Source organism: Clarias gariepinus, chromosome 5 (genome assembly GCF_024256425.1).
Source record: "Clarias gariepinus isolate MV-2021 ecotype Netherlands chromosome 5, CGAR_prim_01v2, whole genome shotgun sequence".
In the NCBI taxonomy this organism is placed as follows: Eukaryota; Metazoa; Chordata; class Actinopteri; order Siluriformes; family Clariidae; genus Clarias; species Clarias gariepinus.
In genome coordinates this window covers 10,826,780-10,841,094 of record NC_071104.1, presented here as the reverse complement: position 1 = coordinate 10,841,094, position 14,315 = coordinate 10,826,780, and the positions used below count along the sequence as shown (strand labels likewise).

Genomic DNA, 14,315 nt, shown 5'->3' with positions numbered 1-14,315 from the left:
CGTGACGGCGCTTCTCCTGTTGTCGATGGCCGGCGCGAGTCCTCGCTGACGTAAAAACTTAACACAAACGTTCTCGCGGCCTTTTCCTCTTCGGCCCCACTGACATGTCACTCTCCTATTCTCCACCACATCACGTACTTCCTGGACCTCGGACTAAACTCCGCGCCTTGGAATTAGGCACGGCTGGTGAGCTATCCTTGCTAATGATCCTGGGCTTGCACCCCTCGCTATAAAAGCATATCTAAAGGGGAGGACGCCTAACTAGTGAGCGAGGAGCGATATTGATTTGGACGCACGCCGTGACAGGCTGAAAAAACTATTGTCCTCAAAAATGTAACAGATGAGGACTCAGATTAATGTGCAAAAACTATAAAATAAAACTATATAAGACTACATAGCCTTTATAAGACTCAACTTTTTAAGCACACTCACAATAACGAAAAAAGTTATGATTGCAAATAAGATGCGCTGTTCTGTATTGTTTTTGGTGAACTTGAGCGCGTCTGAAAATAAACGCAAACGTTTTTTAAATGTTCAGAGTCAGACTGCTTGCTTTTTTCCTGACATATTCATAATCATTAGTCTACTTCTGCCGGTGCGCTCTGGAAAACTTCATGCATGCGGTTTAACGCTGGATTTAGACTACGTAGTAAATTAAAGAGGGGGATCACGATGCCGAATCAAAGTCCTGAGCCCAAACCTCATTTAAATTAAATTAACAAATATTATAAGTAAAAGAACAATAGCCCACACTTAGAAAACGTTTATAAATTCTTTCCGGCATAAGTTGGCCTGGTGTTATGCGCAGAGCACCAGGAGATTTCCTGAAATCGCTGGGGCATTTTTTCTAAATAGACACTATCTTTAATAACTGATGGAGGTTTTGAGCTGTATACACACGCATTCCTGCCTGAACAACTCTTAAAACTACACCTGTGACACAATAACAGTAATATTTCGAACATTTTGCAGGCTGATATTTGGAGAAACAAACGAATAATGAATAAACTAGTTGTTGGGTCAAAATAACCCAACCAGGTGTTCATTTGTAAGTGACTCACTACATCTCATACTGTATGACCCAACATGAGCAACACAACAATGTGTTTAAAGTACATGAAAAACCCAGAACTTAAATAACAATAAACAGATACAGAAATACCCTATATAACAGTTTATACTTTGTGGAAATCAAATAGTCACCTAGTGAACTTGATCTAAACAACATTTAACCAATGTTTTTTGTTTTTTTTTACTCATTATTGTACAGTACATATCAATAGCTCTGGTTCAGATTTTTCATGTTTGTTGTGTAAAGTACTCATGTGGAAATTACCATCACTATTGTATTTACTGTGAAAATGTCACTTTGCGCCACCTGGCAGCCATTTTACGAATGACTTTGAAATGCACCTGATTTATTTTGGCCGCTGTCGTCTTTACACGGCGGTGAGTGAAACGGTAATAACCATTCCGATTTGGTAACCACTGTACCTATTTATTTATTTTTCTCCTTTGCCTTAAAATCTAGTGTGTGAATGTTGTGCATACTTTTTGTTAGTCTTAATTGTCTGTAAATATTGAGTCTGCTTAGTTAATCATTAGTGTTGGTTTGAAGTCAGTCTGTTTGCTTTACAAGCAATCTGAATTAAAGATAAACTGATTAATTTATCTTATTGTCTGCTTTTTATGTTACGTCGCCTTTCTTTGTTTCTCCACTTATGGAGATTAACTTATCCAATGGAAGGCCGTAACACACAGCTCCAAAACATAAATACATAAAAATAAGTAATACAAAATATAAAGTAAAAATAAAACAAATTAACCTGCACTTTCCCCTTAAAAAAAACTAAAACTAAATCCAGACAGATAAGTGTTTCCGTTTGCAGGCGCTGTGTGTGTGAGGCTAGCGTAAGAGGAGACTCTTGCTTTCAGCCCCTTCTGTCTCACCCTTCTCATCTTACACAGTAAACCTTTCTCCTCTCATTTGAATTTCATACAAACACACACACATTAACGGAAAGACTGTTTTGATAAAAAAATTAGCAAGGGAAATCACTAATGACACTCCTGTGCGCGCATACTAACAGAATCACTGCTGTAAAGTAAAACAAAAACAAATTAACCTGCACTTTATCCTTTGAAAAGAATTGCGACAGAGCAGTGTTTCTGTGTAGAGCAGAGAGAGAGAGAGAGTGTGTGTGTGTGTGTGTGTGTGTGTGCAAAACAGAGAGGGGGGTGCTTCGCACACACAAACACACAATAAAGGCGAGAGAGAGAGAATGGGTGTGAATCGACACGGCGTCAAATTACACACGCACACACTCATAACGCACACACACAATGACAGGCTGAATCAGAGGGAGAAAATAGATTTTTAACCTCTAAAGAGACTTTCTTTTCCTTTACACACAGACACAAGTGTGTTATAAGAAACAGTTGACATGCGCTGTACACACGCGCTTTCAAACACAAAATGAAATATGTTCTACACACACACACGTGGTCACAGTGTTATAATAAACAGTACGTGTGCGCGGATGTTGATTATACCAGTTAGTGATGCGCACTAAGACCCAGCAGGGGAGACGATTACCCACAATTGGGTGAAAAAACATTGGCTCAGTTGTGATTATGTGACGTTCGGCGTCTAAACAAGAAGCGCATGCGTGATACATGATACTCGGTACTCGTAAATCAAGACTTGCTTGTTTTCCAAGTTAAAATTGTATTAAAATCTTTGCTTGTCTTGCGGAACACTCGCAAACCATGTTACTTGTGATCCGAAGTTTTTTGCATATATTTTGCATATATTTTTGCATATAAAAAAAAAATCAAAACATTTACAAAAAACATGTATTATGAAATAACTCACTTAACTTTAATTTTTGATTCCTCTTGGCACTGGCTGCTTTCAAAGATAAAACTTGGATGAATGTGTCTCCCTTATGTTCTTGCTACCGTCCTTGCTTTTTGCACAAAATGCAAAAAACTTATGCAAAAAGCTTTGCTTGGCCTTCCACTGACGCAAAAGAGTCTCCCATACATACACGCAAAGTAGGTGTTTGGTTCAGCTCGGTTTGTTTGCTTGTATGCCAAAACTGCTTAGCATGCCGAGGTAAATTTCTAGCAAAATAAATTTTTTAGAAGTGAAAACTCTTAAGGCATGGCATTCATCTGCCAATGTACCACTATATTTTGTTGAACCACATTTTGCTTTAATTACATCCTTTAGTCTGCTGGGATATGTCTCTACTAACTTTGCCTATCTAGACTTTGCAATGTTTGCCTACTTTTCTTTTTGTAGGACTGCTTGAGAGCTGTGTTACATTTGATGGTGACCGGTTGTGGACTCTTTGTCATTAATTTCTGCAACTATATTAGAGTTGCTGTAGGCCTCTGGGTAGCCTCTCTGAGCAGTTTCCTTCAGGCTTTTTGGAGGAATTTGGAGTTTGGCAGTTTGGTGTGGCGTCCTGATCCAGGGAGTGTCTGTGTTGTACCAAATACCTTCCACTGCCTAATAATTGACTTCACTGTGCTTCTAGGCAGTAATAAAACCTTTTTTTAAAATCCCGAAGATCCTTTGACAGTGCCTGTGCAACCCACAGGTGATTGTTTGTTTCAGTTGCACTACCAGGGACTGAAATGGACCAGGAAAGGTCTTTTCATGCTGGGCTAATCAAAAAGACCACAGCTGATCACATTTAAAAGCCAAATGGCTCTGTGTGCTATTTAGAAAGTGATTAGCTTCATTTGATTTAGTTTACAAGTTATTTTTAGGACAGGGGCAATTTTGTTCTACATCGGTCATTTTTTTTTTCTGTTTACCCACCTTCTTACTTCATGACAAATAAACAACACATCTGTGTGCTGCCTACCCATGCTATAGGAATTTCTCGAATGGTTTTCATGACAAGAGTAGACCGCGCATGTTCAATGACAAAGGAGAATTTGCAAAAAAATCTACAAAACTAAAAAGATCAGAGATAAAGTGAGTAGTTTTGCAGGAGTAAGATTGTATGGACATCCCCGTAGACATCCACAACTACTATTTTTAAATTACATTCTTTATATCTTTTTTGTATCCAGATGCATAAATGCAGTGATGTTCTGGGTATGCCTGTAAGCTGCATATTCCCTGTCTTGAACAATCACGAGGAGACCCATGTGAATGAGGATATAAACTACCTGATGCTGGATAAGTAACAGTAATTATAAATTTTGCTAATGACCACATGGTAAAATGTTCCAACAAGCAAATTTCACATCAACAAATTTGTGAATAAAGAAATTTTACAAGATATTTAAAAAAGCAAGATAACAACGAGTTCTGCATATCTTAAAGCTAATTGTTTTCTACATTTATCCAATCTATATATTATCCATATCTAAATGCAGCACATTTTAAAGCATGAAACATATACCATATTTATGATATGATACAGATCTGGAAAATAATTTTAACAACAGACATGATCTCTACTACAGTACACTCCATGGTAGTTACAGATCTGGCCATAAAGAACGCACGTTTCGAGAAGAGGGATTCCACGACTAGCTGTGAAAATGCCCTTCATTACCTGTAGGGGTAGTCATGTTTTAATCTAAAGTATTGTGTGTCTACTGAAGCCAAAAATGTGTCATCTCTCTTATGTGCCCATTGACAGGAAGCGACATATACATAGATAAATGTGTCTAGCTCAAACTGTAAATAATGATATGTATTTTTCTTTATTTTCTTTATTATGATAATTTTTTGACTGCGCTTTCTCCATTCAGTGTTATTATTAGTATTAATAGTGCCTTGAATTTATTATTATTATTATTATTATTATTATTGTACGCACCCGCGCGTGTGCAAAAAGACGAAGTACAACAAAGAATACAAAAATGTATGATGTTAGCCTAAAACATTATTGTTTTATTGTGTTTATGCACCTTATATACAGTAGCTAATCAATTGGAATGGTTATTACCGTCGCGCTCACCGCCGTGTAAAAACCTCAGCGGAGAAATTAAATCAGTTGCATTTCAAAGTCATTCGTAAAATGGCCGCCAGGTGGCGCAAAGTGACATTTTCGCTCGTTGCAGTAAATACAATAGTGACTGTTATATAGCGTATTTAGGTTTAGTATTCAGTGCGCATCTGTTATTTACATTTACATTACATTTAGGCATTGGGCTCTTATCCATTGATGCTCTTATCCAGAGCGACTTACACATCTGAGCAGTTGAGAGTTAAGGGCCTTGCTCAAGGGCCCAACAGTGGCAACTTGGTGGTTGTGGGGTTTGAACCTGGGATCTTCCGAACCGTAGTCCAATGCCCTAACCACTGAGCTACCCGTGACCCCGGTTAAGTGACTGATGTGCCCAACATTTTTTTAGCTGAGCCTTTGTTCCACTGAAAACGACCGCAACACCCCTCTCTCTCTCTCACACACACACAGAGCCAACCAAATCATTAGCACGTCCCTCCCCCAAACAGCACAGCCATTTACTTTCTATCCATTTACTTACATCTGAACTGAGTCGTTTGCGTAACATGGGTCGAACCCGTTACAAATCATAACAGCATACTGCATTTCATACTTAAATTAACGCAAAAACACAAGCGGGGCTAAATGACCGACATCTGCTGACGCAGTAGAATGTCCTAACACTGTTTTAATTTTATGGTCAGTTTTATGTTTCAGTTAATAAATCTACTATAAATTTAAAGAACACAAGAAATAAGATAACACAAATCCCTACACGATTCTTTTCTAATTACAAGTGATAAAATCTAAAGGCTCACTGTGTTAACATTTATTGTGCTTAAATTTGATCCTAATAAGATTTGATTTAATTTGAATTCTAGAACAGTGGCAGCTGGAACACCTAAAACAGATGCAGGATTATTTTTTATAATTTAAATAAAAATACTATTTTAAACGTAGGCTATTGTTATTTACTTGCAATATTTGTTAATTTAATTTAAATGGGGTTCGGTCTCCGGAATGTTGAGCATCATGATCCTCTTCTTTACTTTCCCAAGTAGAATCAGCGCTTAATCGCACGCATAAAGTTTTGTAAATTCGTTTAATGTTTAATAGTAAATAATGACCCCCGTTGCGCTGTAAAAAAAACGGGGAGAGAGCAGCATCCCAGTCCACAGTCGTGCACGTAAGCTGTCTGAGCAGGAGTTTCCCTTGAACAGTAACGGGGTCCATGAGACCAAGGGGTCAAACAGGCTGTTTACTGTGGCTAGAACGCCTCTGCGGGTAAATGGCTTATCAGAGCTGGCAACACAGAATGTGAATGTATCATTCTGAAGGTTCCAGCTCAGTCCTAAGCTGCATTGTACTGTTGGGAAATCTCCAAGTCTAGGTCTTTTAGATCCTTCGCATAATCAGCAGAACGGAATGCTTGCATAACTGTTGGGCTGTTGAAAATTATTTCATGAAGCAGCAGGTTAGCGATAGCGAGCATATCCTGAGTAGCTTTAAGGAGGTCAATGGCTTCTGTGATGGAGGGAAGGGACTTGAGTCCATTGTCAACATGGAAATTCCTCTGCACAAAGTTCTTTCCATCTGCGCCAAACTCAGCCTCCCCGTGTTGAGCCGCGCGCCTGAGTCCATACATTGACAACGGCAGGGGAAGGGCTGTTGTCAAATACATGAACCCTCATTCTGTATTCAACAATGTCTTTAGATGTATTGTTGTCTCTGAACCATAGAAATCGTAGGAAGTTCCTGTGATCCTCTTGGACAATGAAACTGTGGAACATTTGTTCTATGTCTGCAGTGATGGCTACTGGCTCACGTCTAAAGCGTAACAAAACTCCCAGCAGACTGTTGTTCAGATCTGGCCCGGTCAGTAGCACATGAGAGTGGCACAGTGGTAAAGTGCTTGCTCTATCATCCGGGGATCGCTGGTTCGATCCCCGGGTGATGCTGTTACCTCGATGCCGAGCTCTCTCAGAAGGGAGGGATGAGAGGTACTTTGTGCTCCCACATTAATCAGGGGCGTCTGTGAGCTCGGGCACGCGGAAGAAGCGGCTAGCGCTTTCCTCCGAGTGTGTTACTCTGCCCCCAACGGTGCGTGAGCAAGTAGTTCGAAAAGATGCGGTCGGCTGACGTCACGCGGTTCGGAGGAAACACTTGATAGTCTTCAGTCTAGTGACGGGAAGGAATTGGCCACGACTTAGGGAAATAGGGGAGAAAAAAATATCAAGTGCTCCTTCATCTGAGGCCTTTTCTCAAGCGTACGACAGAGGGAGATGAGACGGCTCAAAGCTTGTACTTTGTTATTAGGCAGGCGTGCTCTCGGAAATCTAAAGGAAAGCGGTGCCACCCAGCTGTTTTTGTCATCCATGAACATCTGTTTGTCCATTATCCCCATGAACAGCCTGTCCTCTATTGACGGGGCCACCTTGTCATCATCTGCTGTTCTTTCAAAGATAGTGCCGTCTTGTGGGCTTTCACAGTGGAGGCTCCAACTACAGGAGAGGTGAGTGTCAAAAGCAGACTGAGTGGAATGAAGGGGCTTTGACATGTTGTCTGCATTTAACGTCTCTTTTATTAAGATGCGGTTGTGACATGGACTGAAGAGAGAAGGACATCTATTGCTTAAAACATTGGTACGATAAGTGTTCACAGTTGTGGGTTTGTGAGCAGCGCCTAAGCAGACCTCACCAACTATGACCCAGCCAACATCAAGTCTCTGAGCATAAGGTACATTCTTAGGACCATTGCGTTGATCTCTGACCTTGTGAACTTGCAGGACATCACGGCCGAGCAGGATGAGGACCGAATTGAGAGGGGGAATAAGATGACACACACACACACACACACTATCATAATCATAAACACATCCATAGTTAAATTATGTGATACTTGCCCAAATGACCATTTGGTCATTGTAAAAAAGAGAAACATTATGATTGTAATTAATTCATAACTTTTTATGTGGAATGTGTAACAGTTTGACCTTATACATTGTTTAAAATTTGTTAATTTAATTATGACTTCCTTAAAATAAAATGTCAGACCCAGAGTTGGCAAATCTCTTTAACTCCACCCCCAAGGACAGAATAGAGATAATTCTGCTAGGGGGTTGACAACATAAGGAATATATTTCTCACATCAGATCAGTACGATTAAACGATTTTTAAGATGGTAAATTGCATGCAGATCATCTGATAAGCTATAATCCACCATATAATTGCTTAAAAGCAAGCGATTCTGTTTTACTTTTGCTTTCATAGGAAACCCTCTCCCCACTGCACACAGGCACACAGCAGCAAAAGTGAAAGAAGATTGAGCAGTCGACAGAAAAAGGAGCATCAGTTCACACACACAACTGCAGCACACGGGCTTAAGATTTTACTGTGAACTTCAGACGAGGTAGGTGCTACTTATTTAGAAAGATCATATGTACTATTTTAAAACAGCCTCTCTCTTTCTTTATCTCTCTTGCTCTCTCTCTTTCTCTCTCTCTCTCTTACACACACACACACACACACACACACACGAATTATGTGCACAAAAATACATAAACATAAATAGTTCTACTATATATACAAAAATTACATTGTTTTTATTCATTTTAAAAGTGATTCATAAATGGCATTTATTATAGATACAACAATGAGCTATGCATGGTGCTATTTTAGACTTTTACTTTCAGTTTGCTGTGTCACCTCCCTTTTATATATTGACAGGATCTATTACTAACAATGTAAATGATAAAGGTTTTTGTACTGTTTATATTTCCTCAGTATAGAATCAAACATGGGATCTTCTCCATCTAAACCTGGTATGTACTGTAATGTGGACTTACGGAAGTACTCCAGTATTAGTGCACTTGGCACTTGTCTGTGTCTACATCTTTTGATAAAAAAAATACTCAATGTCTATTTGAGTCCTCCTCGTATTTATAAAATAAAAATCCAAACTTAAATTTTCCACCTGCAGCAAACCTAAAGTGTGCAGTCAGCGGTCAACCAAAAATAAAAAGGAGCTCGAAAAAAGATATATTTTTATTATCATTATTATCAATGAGGAAATTGTATTAATATGATACAATAAATTAAATTTTAATAAAATCAAGAAATCTTTAACATTATATAGGTTAGTAATCTGTAAGGAAAAAAATCTATTTTTATTATCAATAATATGGAGAAAGTGACGTCAGCACTGGTGACTTTGCAGTGTTTCGAATGGAGGATTTTTTATGAGAGAAGTTCCCTTCAACGATATTTACTGCCCTGTGAAGTATACTACCCTGTGAAGTATACTTCGGAATGGAACGTCACTCAGGGCTCGAAAAGTTCAATAAATCGTGTGCCGGTGGGTGTTGCACATTGGCAGTTGTGGTGCATATTTTACACGTTTAAATTTAATGTTACAAGATCACCATAATCCTCAAATTTAAAAATTACATTCGAAAAAACTAATGTACTACAATAAAATAAACTTCAATTAAAAACGGATTATTTATTTTTCAAAGCCGCGCGTTGCTGACCACTGATCTAACAGAATCAGTTCTGGCTGAGAAACATGTTACAAGTGGAGATTATATTATTCTTTAATGTCAGACAAAAACAAAAGAAGTAAATTCATCATGGCAGAAGGATTAATGAAGTGTTTTATACATAGATATTGGGACGTGTATGGCTTTCCCCCTTGATATAACATATGTTATTTCATACTTTTTAAATGTCAAGCCTGTTATCCAATTTAAAGATAAAAAAAACATAGATAAGTTTATGATTTACTATGAGTGGATTGACATGTACATGTGCTTAAACAACAATACAAACCACTTTAATATGCATGATTATATAATATACTTTTTTCTTTTATTTACCTAATAGAATTTGTTACAGTTCTGGCTGAGAAACATGTTACAAGTGGAGCTGATATTCTTCTTCAATGTGAGGCAAACACAGAAGATGTAACCGCATCATGGCAGAAGGACAGCCATTCACTGTCTTGTGTACACGGAAAGCACACTGTGAGCAAAAGGGGAACAACATTTGTCTTAAAAATTTCAAATGCTCAGGAAAGTGATGAAGGGAATTACACCATAACCCTGAGCAACAGTTCAGGTTCAGCGTCATGCTCTGCCATTGTCAGAGTCGGCAAGTAACAATAATTCTTCCTTGAAATAATATCAATTAACTCCAGAAATGCAAATAATCTTTCCTCATCATAGAAACATGAAAAAAGGTGTTTTTATGCTTAAATATAAAATATGAATATTTTACAAAAATTAGGTATTCTATTCAAACATTTAACAGTGAAAATTTGCATTTACTGAAAAATAAAAAGGAAATTTAGTATAACTGTACCCATCTACTGTAGTACTCAGTAATATTGTATTTATAGCGTGTCATTTATTCCTTACAGAAATTAAGGACTGGCGTGAAGTGCAATGGAGGTAAGTTCACAACTGTCCTCATGCAAGATATCATTATCCTTTAATTTCTAACATGGCAAATGTGCAGAGGGGTGCTAATTAATACTGGAATAGTTATAATTGACATATAAAACTAATATACTGTACAAGTTGATGGAATTGTACATTTTCTTTCAGCAAAAAAGATTTAATGTTAAAGACTCTCAAGTCATTTAAGATTTGTAATGAAGTCAAAGAGCTCCGCTACCTTGTGTATGGACCAGTTGGAGCAGGAAAGTCCAGCACCATAAACACCATCAGATCCATTTTTGAAGGACGTCAGTTTGTAAACTGTCTGGCTGCTGCAGAATCTACTACGAGCCACACTCTATGTGTGAGTCTATATTATTTAGTTTTAAGTGTGTGACTTCTTTATACTTAGAATGCATGACACAAGTAACTAGGTAAATATTAAAATGCACTATTTCTGTACTACTTCCAGTTTGAAAGTTACAGATTTGCAAATAGAGAAGAATCATTTCCCTTCATCTTCTACGATATAATGGGTGCAGAGGCAGAAGAAGACGGGGTGCAAACTCAAGATGTCATCAGTGCTTTAAAAGGTCACATAAAAGAGGGGTATACGGTAAGATAACACTTAAACTTCAGTGTGAACAGATTTCTGTGGTTGGTTATCTCAGTCACACCATGTGTAAATTAGTATAAAACAAATGTCATTAACTAAAAGTCTGCCAGTGTGAACAGTGGAATATCTGAAATATTATTCAAGCCAGTTTTGGATGACCACACAAACACTTTATTATGTTCTTTTCTTTAGTTCAACCCTGACACTCCATTGTCTAAAAGCAACCTTTATTACAATCAAAATCCCAGCCTGAGTGATCAGATGCACTGCCTGGTGTATGTTGTACCAGCAGAAAGGGTTTCAGTGATGGAAAAAGCTTTTCTCAAAAAATTGGAGAGTGTCAGAAAAACAGCAAGCATAATGGGTAAGATTATTATTATTATTAAACTATTACATTAAATTTGTTTTTATTAAATTACATTATTATTACATTTATTTTAAAAGGCCCTCTAAAGGTAACACATTATTGTTAGGGCTAAGAATAAATACGGTTATGCAACATTTACGAGTGTAATACGAGTATATATATATACAAACACGCTTCCGGAACTAATTATGCTTGTAATCCAAGGTTCCACTGTATGATAAACAAAACTGCTGAAATTGACCTTATAGCGGAATCACAAGGCCTAAATTATACATATTTATACATCTTATGAAGAGAATGAGTCTTTTTTTTTTATAATTATAAAATGTTATTCATTAGGGCCCTGTTTCCCGAAAGCTTCTTATCGCTAATAGTTCTAAAGTTGTACCTTAACCTCTCTCTTAACGTTATGGCGCGATTCCCGAAATGTTTGTACTCTAAATATATCTTAGATAAGTTCGTAAAGTTGGTCTGGACCAACCTTTACTCACTCTTAGCGCTGTTTCAGCTCAAGACGCTAGTCGCCGCCACTAAGCAGCAGTATATCAGTGGTGTATACAAGCACATTATGGCACATTATTAAAGTCGTATTAATGATGAAATATACTGTAGGCCTGTTTAAGAATTTTATTTTATCTGATATCAGAACTAATAGAGTGACTTTTAATAGCCTATTTCATAATGTGAGTATGGCATTTAAATTGCCAATCACTTTTAATATTAAACAGGTGGCAAACAATTTGGCAGCGATACAGCAACACGCTAAACTGAAGACGGAGCCATCCGCGGAGCCGTGTGGTTCATGTAAACCTTTTCTTTTTGCAAAACTTCAGCCCTTTTCATGTTTTGCCTGAGGTGGCTATTTTAAAAAAAAGTTTCGCCTTCCAAGGCAATGGTTATGGAGCTTCTTGACCTGCTCAGACCTGCGCTTGCCAGGCCAACGCGCCGTACTTATACTCTACGTCCCGATGCTTGCTGCCTTTTGTTTGAAGTATGTTTCATTGATCATTAGCCATCATCCATGACTGGACGGACTTGTCTTTTGACACGTTTTATTTCATGATGAAATTTGAATTAGTTAAATAAGAAAATAAACTTGGGAGTTTCAAACCCCGCATCCATTTATTTTTCGGAGTGATTGTAATGCGTAATACCCCTATCTCACCAATCTGTAATGCTTAATACCCCTATCTCGCCTATGCGGTTTTAACTCTGTCATGCAAAATAAGTGAAAAAACGATTCCTGAGCAATCAATGTTGGCTAATTCAGTACCTTCACTGTAGACAGTGCATTGTAACATTGGATATAAAAGGCAGCGACTTAAGAAGACTTCCAAGGGACATTTTGGGCAACAGACTTAGAAAAGTAAACAACTTGCATAAGATATACCTTAAGAATCTTCTTAGCGCGCTAAGAGTGTGCGTTATTGGGAGACCGGGCCCAGATTAGTGTCTGCATTAAGATGGTCATGAAAATGGTATGGAATTACACAATATGGCCCATGTACAGAGACAGCACATTTAGCACATAGTGATGTCTATTTTATGCATGGAAGACTTATTTATCATTTACTCTATAATTTAATCCTTGTACCCTGCTAACATTTACAATGAAATGACAAAAGTTTCTTTGTGTGTTGTCTGACCATGCTACAGGAATCCCTCAAGTGGTTTTCATGACAAGAGTAGATCGTGCATGTCCAATGACAAAGGAGAATTTGCGCAACGTCTACAAAAGCAAAAAGATCAGAGAAAACGTATGTACTTTTGCTAGAGTTCGCCTATTTCACTATAGAGACTTCCTAATACAATTTTAAAATGAACAAATTATGACAATGTGTATGTCTGTGTCTGTACTCAGATGAGAAAATACAGTAATGCCCTGGGTGTGCCTGTGAACTGTATCTTCCCTGTCTTGAACTATCATGAGGAGACCCATGTGAATGAGGATATAAACTGCCTGATGCTGGATGCCTTAATACAGATTATACATTTTGCTAATGACTATGTGGTCAAATTCTCTAAGAGCAAAAGTTTACATCAACAATCACATTGTGAATAAAAAAGAAAAAAACAAAACCACAAGATATGAAAAGCAGAACGACAAAAATAATTTCTGAATTTCTAAAGGCTAATTGTTATTTAAATTCACCTTATCCTCAATCCAAATCAATCTAATAATGCAACACATTTGAAAATATAAACTTTACAGTATATTATTGTTATCCCATTTTTAAAAAGAATCTATTACTACAGATACGAATATAAAATGGTCGCTTTGCATGAGGCAGAATCAAAAAATAGTACAACTTAACATAATACTTACAGTAGGTAGTCAACGGGAATGCCTATTACCGCCATGCTCACCACCGTTGCAAAACGCCAGCGGTCAAAATAAACTAGTTTAGCATTTCGAAGTCATTCATGAGAGGACCGCCAAGTGGCGCAATGTGACATTTTTAGTCGCCACTGTTTTTAAATTTAATTAGAGCTTATGTCATAAAAAAGTCATAACAATATGTTGTATCGAAGAAATACTACAGTGATAGAAATTTCAACATCTGAGCACTTTTTACAACAAAAAGTCAAACATGAACAAAAACATGAAAAATCAGAACCAGAGCTATTGACATTTATTGTACAATAATAAGATAAAAACACACTCTTTAATGTTTAGACAGATGATAAAGTTCACTAGCTAACAATTTTCCCCCCCCAAAAATAAAAATAGAATATATATATATATATAACCTTTTATATATCCTACTGTAACTGTGTTTGTATCTGTTTATTGTTATTATTTGTGTACATGTTTCATAGAAGTTTTTTTGGGAATTCCGTTGTATTAAATAATATTTATGCAGCATAATCAGGGCCTATTATTCCTATGTATTCTAGGTTGTTGTTTGTTTAATTTAGGTT

The 14,315-nt window shown here is 37.4% G+C and overlaps 1 protein-coding gene across 1 annotated transcript; it reads left to right on the top strand.

Moving 5' to 3' along the window:
• Window positions 1-8,269: 8,269 nt before the first annotated feature.
• Window positions 8,270-14,104, top strand: LOC128524299 (interferon-induced protein 44-like). Its single transcript, XM_053496807.1, has 9 exons — window positions 8,270-8,384; window positions 8,759-8,796; window positions 9,857-10,123; window positions 10,392-10,422; window positions 10,579-10,774; window positions 10,883-11,026; window positions 11,219-11,390; window positions 13,050-13,150; window positions 13,255-14,104. The coding sequence occupies exons 2-9, from the start codon at window positions 8,772-8,774 to the stop codon at window positions 13,453-13,455; spliced, it is 1,137 nt and encodes a 378-aa protein (XP_053352782.1). The 5' UTR covers window positions 8,270-8,384; window positions 8,759-8,771; the 3' UTR covers window positions 13,456-14,104.
• The last annotated feature ends 211 nt before the right edge of the window (window positions 14,105-14,315 follow it).